This window comes from Pongo pygmaeus, chromosome 14 (genome assembly GCF_028885625.2).
Source record: "Pongo pygmaeus isolate AG05252 chromosome 14, NHGRI_mPonPyg2-v2.0_pri, whole genome shotgun sequence".
NCBI classification, from domain to species: Eukaryota; Metazoa; Chordata; class Mammalia; order Primates; family Hominidae; genus Pongo; species Pongo pygmaeus.
Genome location: NC_072387.2, coordinates 32,222,641 through 32,235,238, shown reverse-complemented (window position 1 = coordinate 32,235,238; position 12,598 = coordinate 32,222,641). Strand labels below are relative to the sequence as shown.

General features: G+C 38.5%; 2 protein-coding genes and 1 pseudogene across 2 annotated transcripts in view; all 3 read right to left on the bottom strand.

Moving 5' to 3' along the window:
* The window catches only part of LOC129011217 (phosphatidylinositol 3,4,5-trisphosphate 3-phosphatase TPTE2-like), a 716,449-nt gene that overhangs the window by 60,508 nt on the left and 643,343 nt on the right, over window positions 1-12,598 (bottom strand). The window contains exons 10-13 of the mRNA XM_063650643.1: window positions 7,684-7,803; window positions 5,925-6,024; window positions 5,715-5,778; window positions 4,917-4,981 (exon numbers count right to left, since the gene is read on the bottom strand). Coding sequence (XP_063506713.1) covers window positions 4,917-4,981; window positions 5,715-5,778; window positions 5,925-6,024; window positions 7,684-7,803 — 349 coding nt within the window. The remainder of the gene's footprint in view (window positions 1-4,916; window positions 4,982-5,714; window positions 5,779-5,924; window positions 6,025-7,683; window positions 7,804-12,598) is intronic.
* On the bottom strand, window positions 1,430-2,201 carry LOC129011544 (cytochrome c-like). The gene has a single exon (XM_054446610.2). The coding sequence runs from the start codon at window positions 1,798-1,800 to the stop codon at window positions 1,480-1,482; it is 321 nt and encodes a 106-aa protein (XP_054302585.1). The 5' UTR covers window positions 1,801-2,201; the 3' UTR covers window positions 1,430-1,479.
* Window positions 7,273-7,367, bottom strand: LOC129012037 (U2 spliceosomal RNA; annotated as a pseudogene).

Below are 12,598 nucleotides of genomic sequence, written 5' to 3'. Positions count from 1 at the left end.
ACTTATACACAAGTTCTCAAGAGTCACTATAAAGCCATAATAATTAAAACTATGGTCTGGATTTAAGTATAGACAGTTATAATGAAAGGACAAAAAGCCCAGAAACAGACATATACACACATGTTCACTTTGTTTGCAATAAACGCACCTCTGCAATTCATTGGGGGAAATCATGCTCTTTACAATAAATGGTACAGGAGGAATTGAGAGCTATGTGAAACACATGAACCTTGATACTCTATATCTTTACAACAATTAATTGGAGGTCAGTCATAGACCAATATATTGATAGAGGTGTTGGTTACATGCATACATACTTAGGTATAATATCATCAAGATATATACTTGATTAGTGCAACCTATCATATGTGTTATACCTCAATAAAAATGTGGTTATAGATGCATGCATATATAATGTATACTTACATCGGGGCATATGTATATACAGATAATTTTATATATCTTTTTTACTTCAACTTTTCTTTTAGGTTCGGGGTACATGTGGAGGATGTGCAGGTGTGTTACACAGGTAGATGTGTGCCATGGTGGTTTGCTGCACAGATCATCCCATCCCTAGGTATTAAGCCCAGCATCCATTAAGTATTCTTCCTGATGCTCTCCTTCCCCCATCCCCTCCCTCCCCACAGGCCCCAGTGTGTGTTGTTCCCCACCGTGTGCCCATGCGTTCTCATTGTCAGCTCCTACATATAAGTGAGAATATGCGGTGTTTGGTTTTCTGTTCCTGTGTTAGTTTGCTGAGGATATCAGCTTCCAGCTCCATCCATGTCCCTGCAAAGGATGTAATCTTGTTCCTTTTTATGGCTACACAGTTTTCCATGGTATTTATGTACCACATTTTTTTTTAACTGTTAAATAATCTTTATTTGATATTACACATAAACCACACAAAATGCCTTTGAATAAGTAAAAGGAATCATCTTAAATACAGGGAATTCTAATTACATTGGCATAGTTAAGGCCAAAAATACAAAGTAGACATTGCTACCTTATCTTCAACCCTTGCCTTTAAGAGGCAAATAAACACAAAATACAGGTGAATCTTGCTTGGTTCTGAGACAGTGAAGGAATTTCCCCAGTATTTAAATATATTCACATAACCAGTCATATAAATCTAAATATAAACCAACATAAATATAAATATAAAACCAATCTTCAATAAGTTTTAAGATGGTACTCACCATCTTTGTGAAAAGTTGAACATTATTAACAAAGTCTAATCATATCTTTAGAAGGGGTAAATAGTGATAGCATTTACTGAATTGGAATTACTATTAATATTCAAAAACCAAACTTGTACATTTAACCACAAGCCAGTCTTAGTTTTAAGTCAGGACTGCCCAACAAAATATTCTGACAGTCATTCATAATCTGAATTCTGGTGTATGAGATCTATTAAATTATGGTACACATAAAAAAGTCATGAGATATTTGTGTTTTGTAATATAAGGCAGTGGCCAGTTATAACTCACTAGTAGCTTTTCTGAGATAAGCTATCAAGTCTGCCCTTTCTGCCTTCTTCTTAATGCCGGCAAAGATCATTTTTGTTCCAGGAATGTAGTTGCTGGGATTCTCAAAATACTCTATCAGTGTATCCTCTCCCCAGGTGATGCCTGTGTTCTTATCGGTGTCTATGTAAGATAATCCAATGGCCTGACCTGTCTTCCACCGGAAGAGACCATGGAGATTAGGCCCAGTCTTGTGCTTGCCTCCCATTTCCATGGTGTGGCACCGGGCACACTTCTGAACAAAAATTTTCTTGCCTTTCTCAACATCACCCATATTTAATTCTCTCTTTCATCACTGGCACTACTCAGAAGCCAGACGTCCCGCTCTATGTACCATATTTTCTTTATCCAATCTATCATTGACTGGCATTTAGGTTGATTCCATGTCTTTGCTATTGTGAATACTGCTGCAATGAACATATGTGTGCATGCATGTATCTTCATAAGACAATGATTTATATTCCTTTGGGTATATACCCCATAATGGGATTGCTGGGTCTGATGGTATTTCTGCCTCTAGGTCTTTGAGGAATTGCCACACTGTCTTCCACAGGGGTTGAACTAATTTACACACCCACCAACAGTGTAAAAGCATTCCTTTTTCTCCACAACCTTCCCAGCATCTGTTATTTTTTGGCTTTTTAATAATAGCCATTCTGACTGGCATGAGATGGTATCTCATTGTGGTTTTGTTTGCATTTCTTTAATGATGAGTGATGGTGAGCTTTTTTTTTCATATTTTTGTTGACTGCAAGCATGTCTCTTTTGGGAAGTGTTGTTCAGATCCTTTGCCCCTTTTTAATGGGGTTGTTTTTTTCTTGTAAATTTAAGTTCCTCATAGACTCCGAATGAGGTATTACCAGTGAAGGCTGAGAAACAGCAAAGATGGCAGCCAGCTCCTTCCTTTGGAAGCTCCATCCCAGGGGGATACTGACCTGTCACCAGCCCGCACATACCTGCAGGAGGTGGCTGGAGACCCCTGTTGGGCATTCTCACCCAGTCAGGAGGCATGGGATCAGGGACCCATCCAAAGAAACAGTCTGGCTGCTTTGGGGTAGAGCAGGTGTGCTGCATTGTGGGGGATCCTTCCTCCTCTGGACCACCTGTATTCTCCAAAGCCAGCAGGTTGGAGTGGCTGAGTTGACCAAATTGCAGAGATGGCAGCTGCCCCTCCCGCCAGGAGCTCCACTTCAGGGAGAGACCAAAGCTCTGTCCATAGAACCGTTGCTGGAGTGGTTAAAGCCCCTGCAGGGATTCCTGCCCAGTGAGGAGGAATGGATTGGGGTCCTGCTTAAAGAAGCAGTCTGGTCATGATCTGACAAGCCAGCTGTGCTGTGTTGTGGGGAACTCTTCCTTGTCCAGACTGTCTGTATTCTCCATAGCTGGCAGGCTGGAGTGGCTGTTACTCAAATGGAGGTTCCTTTATATGTGACTTAATGCTTTTTTCTTGCTGTTTTTAACATTTCCTTTTTTTTTTTTTTTTTTTTTTTTTGGATACAGTCTCGCTCTGTCACCCAGGCTGTAGTGCAGTGGTGTGATCTTGGCCCACTGCAACCTCCACCTCCTGAGTTTAAGCAATTCTCGTGATTCAGCCTCCCAAGTAACTGCAACTACAGGTTCACGCCACCACACCCAGCTAATTTTTTTGTATTATTAGTAGAAATGGAGTTTCTTCATGTTGGCCATGCTCACCTTGAACTCCTGGCCTCAAGTGATCCACCCGCCTCAGCCTCCTGAAGTGCTGGGATTACAGGTGTGAGCCACCGCACCTGATGAATATTCCCTCTTTTTGACTTTTGACAGTTTGACTACTATTCACCTCTGAGAAGACCTTTTTGGGTTGAATCTATTTGAGAACCTTTGAGCTTCCTAGATTTTGGCCATATCTCTCCCATGTCTGTTTTTAAAGCTCTTGATTGTATTTTTTTTTTTTTTTGAGGCAGGGTATCACTCTGCCACCCAGGCTGGAGTGCAGTGGCACAATCTTGGCTCACTGCAACCTCCACCTCCTGGATTCAAGCAATTCTGGTGTCTCAGCCTCCCAAGTAGCTTGGATTGCACGCATGCGCCACCAAACCCAACTAATTTTTGTATTTTTTAGAGACAGGATTACGCCATGTTCATCAGGCTTGTCTTGAATTCCTGGCCGCAAGTGATCCACTGCCTTGGCCTCCCAAAGTGCTGGGATAACAGGTGGGAACCACTGCACCTGGACTCTTGATTGTATTTTTATTTTATTCCTTAAATTCTTCAGCTCCATGATCTCTGTCTGGTATTTAATGACATATATATCCTTGTTGAATTTCTCATAAGATCATAAATTGTTTTTCTAATTTCATTGATTTGTCTATCTGTATTCTCTGTATCTCATAGAGTTTCCCTAAGATCATTATTTTGAATTCCTTCTTAGCCATTTGATATACTCTTTAAATTTAGGGTCTGTTAATGGGGAATTATTGTGTTTCTTTGGAGGTGTAATGTTTCCTTGCTTTTCATGTTTCTTGTGGTCCTAAACTGATTTTTGCACATCTGGGGGAACAGTTGCCTCTTCCAATGTTAGGGAGCTTTCATAGATAAATAGTTTTTCCAATAGTTGTCTCCTATAGTGTTCACTGAGTAGGGTAATTTGACTTTGGTTCTGGGTGGGTGCAGTAATATAGTCTTCAGGTGACTTTTTTGGCTGTAATGAGCATTCAGTGGTGTCGTGAGTGCCTCAGTGTCCTGACGGTGAGTGTTTGTGGAGACAGTCATATGGCTTTTCTTGGTGTGAGAGCCATCATTCAGATTAGTTCTCAGGCCTTAGGCATATGCATGCTAGCTGCAGTGGCTTTGCTAGTTGTGGGGTATTGCCAACAGCAGGGTGGGCACCAGGCAGGCCAGTCCTCAGTGCCTTAGAAGTGCATGCAGCATATGGTGGCTCTGCTGGTGAAGGGAGTGGGGCTGTTGGCAGCAGTGGGTGCCAGATGGGATGGGCCTTGGGCCTTGGGGGGTGCATGTAGCATGCAGTGGCTCTGTCAGCTGAGGATATCCAAGTCATTTTAGACTAGCCAGTCCTCAGATGACCCAGTAGCTGCCCACAGATACATGAATGAGCTTAGTTGAGACAGGAAATCCTTTCTGCAAGCACCTGAATTGGACAGTTAAGCCCATCCCAAATTCACAAACCATAGTATCATGAGCCAAATAAATAGTTGCTGTTATAAGCCAGTAAGTTTTGGGGTGGTTTGTAACTACTGGCACAATTGTAACTGGTATCAATCCATTATGATTTTTTTACTTGAAAGAATACATTTTTAAAAGAATACTGCCATATCTGGGTCAATATTAAACTTATGACTACACAGTCTACATTCACTGAGAAATGAGTATTTGTCAGATAAAGACCCTTACCTCGATTGGATTTCTATAGAAAGACTGCCTTCCAGAAGATGGAAATGACATAGCAATAATACGTTCTGAAAGTCAAAATCATCACTATTACAAACATTATTATAGATTTCATATAACACACAAAAAATTAATTTATACATGATCAGACTCCATTTTCACAGAAAAAACCTTTTAAGATTGAGGTTGACAGAAAAAAGCTAATACTCAGGATAATCAAATAACATATTAAATTATCCAGCACAATGACCATTAAACTGGCATGGCGTTCTTAAGTCTCCACTAGTTCTAACTGTATGCCATGTACTTATGATGGCCTCAGTCTGAAGTTCCCCCTGTTCTTAGAATTTATTTCTTATCTTAAATACCTGAAAAAATCCAAGAGTTCTGGGCACCAGTGAAGGTGGGAACTCCCAAGGTGCTTTGCAGCCCTCTGACTCAGAAAACCTGAGATCTACAAAGCACTGACCTCATTCTCTGGGGTTCTAGGATGAGAAGAGGTCTCTGTAGGATCCTTGGGACTCAGAAATAACTACTAGAAGTTAATAAATTGAAACCCAAATGGAGTCAGCTGAAAATCCATTCAAGTTCCTATGCTGCAACTGAGTAGTCCTGAATTGAGAAGACATGCAGATCTTCATTGCCAGGGCTAAACCACAAATATGTCACACTATCACAGTGGCATATATCCTCTTGAATAAAGAATATTTCAAATGAATATGTCTTAGATGAGGCAAAAAAAATACAATTACAAGAAAAAGTGAAGTAATACAAGTAAATCAAGAGTTAAGTGTCACAAACCTGTAACGTAAGTGAGGTCTAGGTCAAATCCATCCCTTGTGTATCGCCTTTTGTTTTCTGAAACCTGAGAGTTTAAAATCATCATTAGTTTGTGAAACATTCATCAACATAAAAATAAGAAACATTATACAGTATAGATATCAACCCTTGCCAATGGGTCCCAAAATACAAAATATTTTTCTGAATCATAAGCATGTTTTGCTCACTTACCAGACTTCTCATCAGCTTTTCAAGTTGTCTTTTTTGATGAACCAGACGAAAAATTCTTATCAGAATAATAAGTTGTAGAAGTCGAACTAAATATGTCCATCTAACAATAAATTAAAAAGATCAATTTTTGCTTCAGAAACAGAATTTTATCAATATAAACTATGTCTAGAGCAGCAGTTGTTAACCAGAGGCAATTTTCCCTCCTCTCTCCAATTACCTACCTGGGGGATATTTGGCAATGTCTGGAGGCATTTAGGTTTTCACAACTGGCGTGCGTGCGTGTGTGTGTGTCTGTGTGTTACTTACATCTAGTGAATAGAGGCCAGGAATTTTGCTAAAACATCCTGCAATTAATATAACTGCTCATCACCCTCTTATGACAATGATCTGGCCCAAAATGTCAGTAATGCTGAGGCTGAGAAATTCTGGTCTAGAGAAATAGTGATACAATAGACTCTTAGCATTTGTAAATTTAATTTTGGGATTTAAGACTAGCATTTTCAATTTTTCCACATCAAAACAAATCGATTATTCTTGTTCATCTTTGTTATTCCCATGAGTAACAGATGTTCACTACAGCTGCTAATGCACATCAGGCAGGCAACAGATTGAGATACTTCCAAAGTGTGCTAGCTGGTTTCTCTCCTACCATCAGAAACACCAAAGCACAGAACTGATGGTATGGACTAGTGCTTCTCTGATTTGGGCACATGTCAATAAGAGCCATCTGGAAAAGCTTGTTAAGCTGCAGATTGCTGGGTCCCAGAGATACCAATTCAGTGGGTCCAGGGTGGGGCCTAAGGTATTTTTTTTCTTATATTTCTAGCAAGCTGTCAAGTGATGCTGAGGTTTCTAGTCAGAGGACCACATTGGCTGAGGTTATTTTCAAATAACTCCAAAAGCCTATCACTTAACATGCTTTTAGTTGGGGCCTGAGCTGTAGTCCAGGGAAGCTAGGGTACGAAAAGAAATCAGCTATTTGACCCATGAACAAGCTTAGGAAGCCACCATCTACATCCCAGTATACATTTGCTCTTTCATTTTCCTCATTGTCACAGTAAAAAAAGAAAAAAAAGTCATCAGGGCCTCATACACTCTTTAGTTTCCTAATCCCTAACAGTTCTAACTTTGCCTAAGCTTTCTTTGTTTCTACCACAACTATACTGCAAAACTCTACCATTGTGTTGCTACATGTGTCATCTCCTAGTTTCTGTTCTGTTTGCTAATTTTTAGAAACTCATGATTGAAGTCACTCAAATTTTGCCTATGCTCAAATAAATTCCCTCTTGGCTGTAGGAAAAATCCAGACAGAACACTATGTGTAAGGGATTTGTAATTAAAGCACAGAGGGGAATTGTTTTCAGTATAAATTTTTTTGATATAGCAGATATTAAACTGATAAGAATATTATACTTGATCTTAGCCAAAAGGCCAAAAAATGATACAAATGGGAATTTGATGAGAACTTCAAAATGTAGAGAAGTTAAAGTTAGTACAAGAGTAACAGTCCTTCTTTGGGTACTGCATCTTCTTTATTCAATTAATGGTACTTAGTGTGTATACTCTTCACTGGTCCCTAAATATTGCAATCTTTTAGTTTCAAAGTATGTGGGAATTTACCTAAACATTTCATTTTAAAGCAATGTATTTGGTATAGAATGAGAACATCTGAAGTTGAAAAGATTATATAGAATAAAATCCACAGAAAATGCTAAAGTTAATGAAAAACTTTAAGAGAGGTAAGTCTTACGTTTCATACCTGGGAATATTCCTAAGAAACTTAATGTCAAAAAAAATGTAAACAACATCAACCAGCAGAGGAATCACAATAATGGCGGTATCTAAAATGTTAAATAAGTCAGAAAAATACTGCTGTCTCCTGTAATATAAAACAAAAAAAAAGTTCATTCCCCCCTGCAAGAAGAGATAGGAATATTTAAAGACCACAAACTATTGACTCATCCCCATTAAGAATTCTACTATCATGAATTATTTAAAATGTATTTTCTAGAGTAGACTAAGGGAAAAATATAACATTCATGGGAATTTTTCAAACAATAAAATTATATTCATCATTTGACACTTATATGTGACTAAAACACCAACATGGCAATTCAAGTATAATAAGAGATATAACTAAATGTGTAATAATCACCCTTATTGTGGACAATGGGGTATCTATCCCCTCAAGCATTTGTCTTTCAGTCAATTACACTCTTTCAGTCATTTAAAAATATATAATCAAGTTATTGTTCACTATGGTCAATCTGTTGTGCTATCAAATAGTAGGCGTTACTCAGTCTATTTTTTTGTACCTATTAACCATCCCCACCTCCCCACCCCCAAGCCCCTACTACCATTCCCAGCCTCTGATGACCATCCTTCTACTCTCTAGGTCTATGAGTTCAATTGTCTTTTTTTTTTTTTTAAGAGCCCCATAATAAGTGAGAACGTGTGATGTTTATCCTTCTGTGCTTGGCTTATTTCACTTAACAAACATAGTGATCTCCAGTTCCATCCATGTTGCTCCAGATGACAGGATCTCTTTTTTTTTTGAGATGGAGTTTCATTCTTGTTGCCCAGGCTGGAGTGCAATGGCGTGATCTCAGATCACTGCAACCTCCACCTCCCGGGTTCAAGTGATTCTCCTGCCTCAGCCTCAAGAGTAGCTGAGTTTACAGGCGCCCGGCACCACACCCAGCTAATTTTTGTATTTTTAGTAGAGATGGGGTTTCTCCATGTTGGTCAGGCTGGTCTCAAACTCCCGACTTCAGGTGATCTGCCCACCTCAGCCTCCCAAAGTGCTGGGATTACAGGCGTGAGCCACTGCGCTTGGCCAGGATCTTATTGTTTATTATGGCTAAATAATACTCTCTTGTGTATATGTACTATATTTTCTTTATCCATTCATCTGTTGATGGACACTTAGATTGCTTCCAAATCTTAGCCATTACGAACATTGCTGCAACAAACAGGGAATGCAGATATCTCTTCTATATACTGATTTCCTTTCTTGTGGGTATCTACCCAGCAGTGGGATTGCTGGATCATATGATAGTTCTAGTTTTAGTTTTTTGAGTAACCTCCAAACTGTTCTCCAATTGGTTCTACTAATTTACATTTCCATCAACAGTGTATGAGGGTTCTCTTATCTTCACATCTTTGTCAGGATTTGTTATTGCCTGACTTTTGGATATAAACCATTTTAGCTGGGGTGAGATGATATCTCATTGTAGTTTTCTACACTGAGAATTTCTCTAATGATCAATGATGTTAAGCATCTCTTGATATGCCTGTTTACCACCTGTATGTTTTCTTTTGAGAAATGCCTATTCAAATCTTATGCTCATTTAAAAAATTAGATTATTAGATTTTTTCCTAGAGAGTTGTTTGAGCTCCTTACATATTCTTGTTATTAATCCCTTTTCAGATGGGTAGTTTGCAAATATTTTCTCCCATTCTGTGGGCTGTCTCTTCACTTTGTTAATTGTTTCCTCTGATATGAAGCAGCTTTTTAACTTGATGTGATCCCATTTGCCCATTTTTGCTTTGGTTGCCTGTGCTTATCGGGTATAGCCCAAGTAATTTTTGCTCAGACCAATGTCCTGGAGATTCCTCCCAATGTTCTCTTGTAGTATAGTAGTTTCATTGAGGTCTTAGATTTAAGTCTTTAATCCATGTTGATTTGATTTTTGTATATGGTGAGAGGTAGGGGTCTAGGTGCATTCTTCTGTATGTGTATATCCAGTTTTCCCAGAACCATTTGTTGAAGAGATGTCTTTTGTTCAATGTATGTTCTTGGCACATTTATTAAAAATGAGTTCACTGTAAGTGTGTGTGGATTTGTTTCTGGGTTCTCTATTCTGTTCCAGTGGTCCATGTGTCTGTTTTTATGCCAGTGCCATGGTGTTTTGGTTATATAGTTCTGTAGTATAATTTGAAGTCAGGTAATGTGATTCCTCCAGCTTTGTTCTTTTTGCTTAGAATAGCTTTGGCTATTCTGGGTCTTTTGTGGCTCCATATAAATTTTAAGATTGTTTCTTCTATTTCTGTGAAGAATGTCATTCATATTTTGACAGGAAGTGCATTGAATCTGTAAATTGCTTTGGATAGTATGGACATTTTAACAATATTGATTCTTCCAATCCATGAACGTGGAATCTCTTTCCATTTTTTGGTGTCCTCTTCCATTTCTTTCATCAGTGTTTTACCATTTTCATTATAAAGATCTTACACTTGTTTGGTTAGGTTAATTTCTAGGTATTTAATTTTATTTGTGGCTACTGTATATAGGACCACTTTTTAAATGTCCTTTCCAAATGGTTCACTGTTGATATGTAGAAACGCTACTGATTTTTGTATATTGATTTTGTGTCCTGCAACTTTATCGAATTTATCAATTCTAATAGTTTTTTCTGTGGAGTCTTTAGTATTTTCCAAATAAAATGTATCATCTGCAAACACAAGGATAATTTTACTTCTTCCATCCCAATTTGGATTTCTTTTTTTATTCCCTTTCTTTCTCTTCTATAATGGCGCTAGCTAGGACTTCGGGTACTATGTTGAATAACAGTGGTAAAAGTGGACATCCTCATTGTGTTCTAGATGGCAGAGGAAAGCTTTTCAGTTTTTCCCCATTCATTATGGTACTGACTGTGGGTCTGTCATATATGGTTTTTATTATGTTGAGGTGTGTTACATCTATACTCAGTTTTTTTAGGGTGCTTACCATGAAGGGATGTTGAATTTTATCAAATGCTTTTTCAGCATCAACTGAAATGATCTTATGGTTTTTATTCTTTATTGTGTGGATATAATATATCGCATTGGTTGATTTGCAAATGTTGAACCATCCTTGCATCCCAGAGAGACATCCCACTTGTCATGATGAATGATCTTTCCCATATATTGTTGAATTCAGTTTCTAGTATCTTGTTGAGGATTTTTGCATCAATATTTATCAGATAGATTAGCATGTTTTTGGTTTTGGGTTTTTTTTTTTTTTTTTTGAGACTGAGTCTCACTCTGTCACCCAGGCTGGAGTGCAGTGGCGTGATCTCAGCTCACTGCAACCTCTGCCTCCCAGGTTCAAGTGATTCTCCTGCCTCCGCCTCATGAGTAGCTGAAATTACAGGCACCCGGCACCACACCCAGCTAATTTTTGTATTTTTAGTAGAGACGGGGTTTCACCATATTGGCCAGGCTGGTCTTGAACTCCTGACCTCCAGTAAACCACCCGCCTCTGCCTCCCAAAGTGCTGGGATTATAGGAGTGAGCCACCACTTCCAGCCTACGTGTGTCTTTATGGGAGAAGAGTGTTTCCTGTAGGCAGCAGATCAATGGGTCTTTTTAGTTTATTTATTTATTTGTTTATTTTTGAGATGGAGTCTTGCTCTGTCACCAGGCTGGAGTGCAGTGGCACCATCTCGGCTCACTGCAACTTCTGCCTCCCGGGTTCAAGCGATTCTCCTGCCTCAGCCTCCTGAGTAGCTGGGACTACAGGTGCCCACCACCACACCCAGGTAATTTTTGTATTTTTAGTAGAGACAGGGTTTCACCATGTTTGCCAGGATGGTCTCTAGCTCTTGACCTTGTGATCTGCCTGCCTTGGCCTCCCAAAGTGCTGGGATTACAGGCGTGAACCACCATGCCTGGATGGGTCTTGTTCTTTCATCCATTCATCCACTCTGTCTTTTGATTGAAAAGTTTAGTCTGCTGACACTCAATGTTATTATTGATAAGTAAGGACTTACTCCTGTCATTTTGTTATTTGTTTTCTGGTTGTTTTGGGGTCTTCTCTTCCTTCTTTCCTTCCTGTCTTCCATTAGTGAAGGTAATTTTCTCTGGTGATATGATTTAGTTTCTTGTTTTTTATTTTTTGTGTATCCATTGTTATGTTTTTTGGTTTGAGGTTACCATGAGGCTTGTAAATACTATCTTATAATCCATTATTTTAATCTTATAATAACACTGTTTTCATAAACAAGTAAAAAGAAAACTAATAAAAACTCTACAACTTAACTTTGTCTCCCTATTTTTTAACTTTTTGTTATTTCTATCTTATTATACCACTATGTCTTGAAAAGTTGTAGTTAATATTTTTGATTGGCTCATAGTTTAGTCTCTCTACTTAGAATAAGAGTAGTTTATACATCATAGTTACAGTGTTCTAACATTCTGCATTTTTCTGTATACCTACTATTACCAGTGAGTTTTATACCTTCAGGTTGTTACTTATTGCTCATTAATGTCCTTATCTTTCTGATTGAAATACTCCCTTTAGCATTTCTTCTAGGACAGGTCTGGTGTTGACAAAATCGCTCAGCTTTTGTGTGGAAAAGTCTTTATTTCCCCTTCACTTTGAAGGATATTTTCACTGGATACACTGTTCTAGGGTAAATGTTTTTTTCCTTCAGCACTTTCAATATGTCATGCCACTCTCTCCTGGCCTGAAACATTTCTACTAAAGAGTCTGCTGCCAGATATATTGTAGCTCCATTGTATATTATTGGTTTCTTTTCTCTTGCTGCTTTTAAGATCCTTTCTTTATCCTTGATCTTTGGGACTGTGATTATTAAATTCCTTGAGGTAGTCTTGAGTTACATCTGCTTGATGTTTTGTAACTTTCTTGTACTTGGATATTGATATCTTTCTGTAGGTTTGGGACGTTCTGT

Excerpts from the sequence above, each read along its gene's own strand:
- LOC129011544 (XM_054446610.2), bottom strand. The coding sequence starts at position 1,800 with ATGGGTGATGTTGAGAAAGGCAAGAAAATTTTTGTTCAGAAGTGTGCC.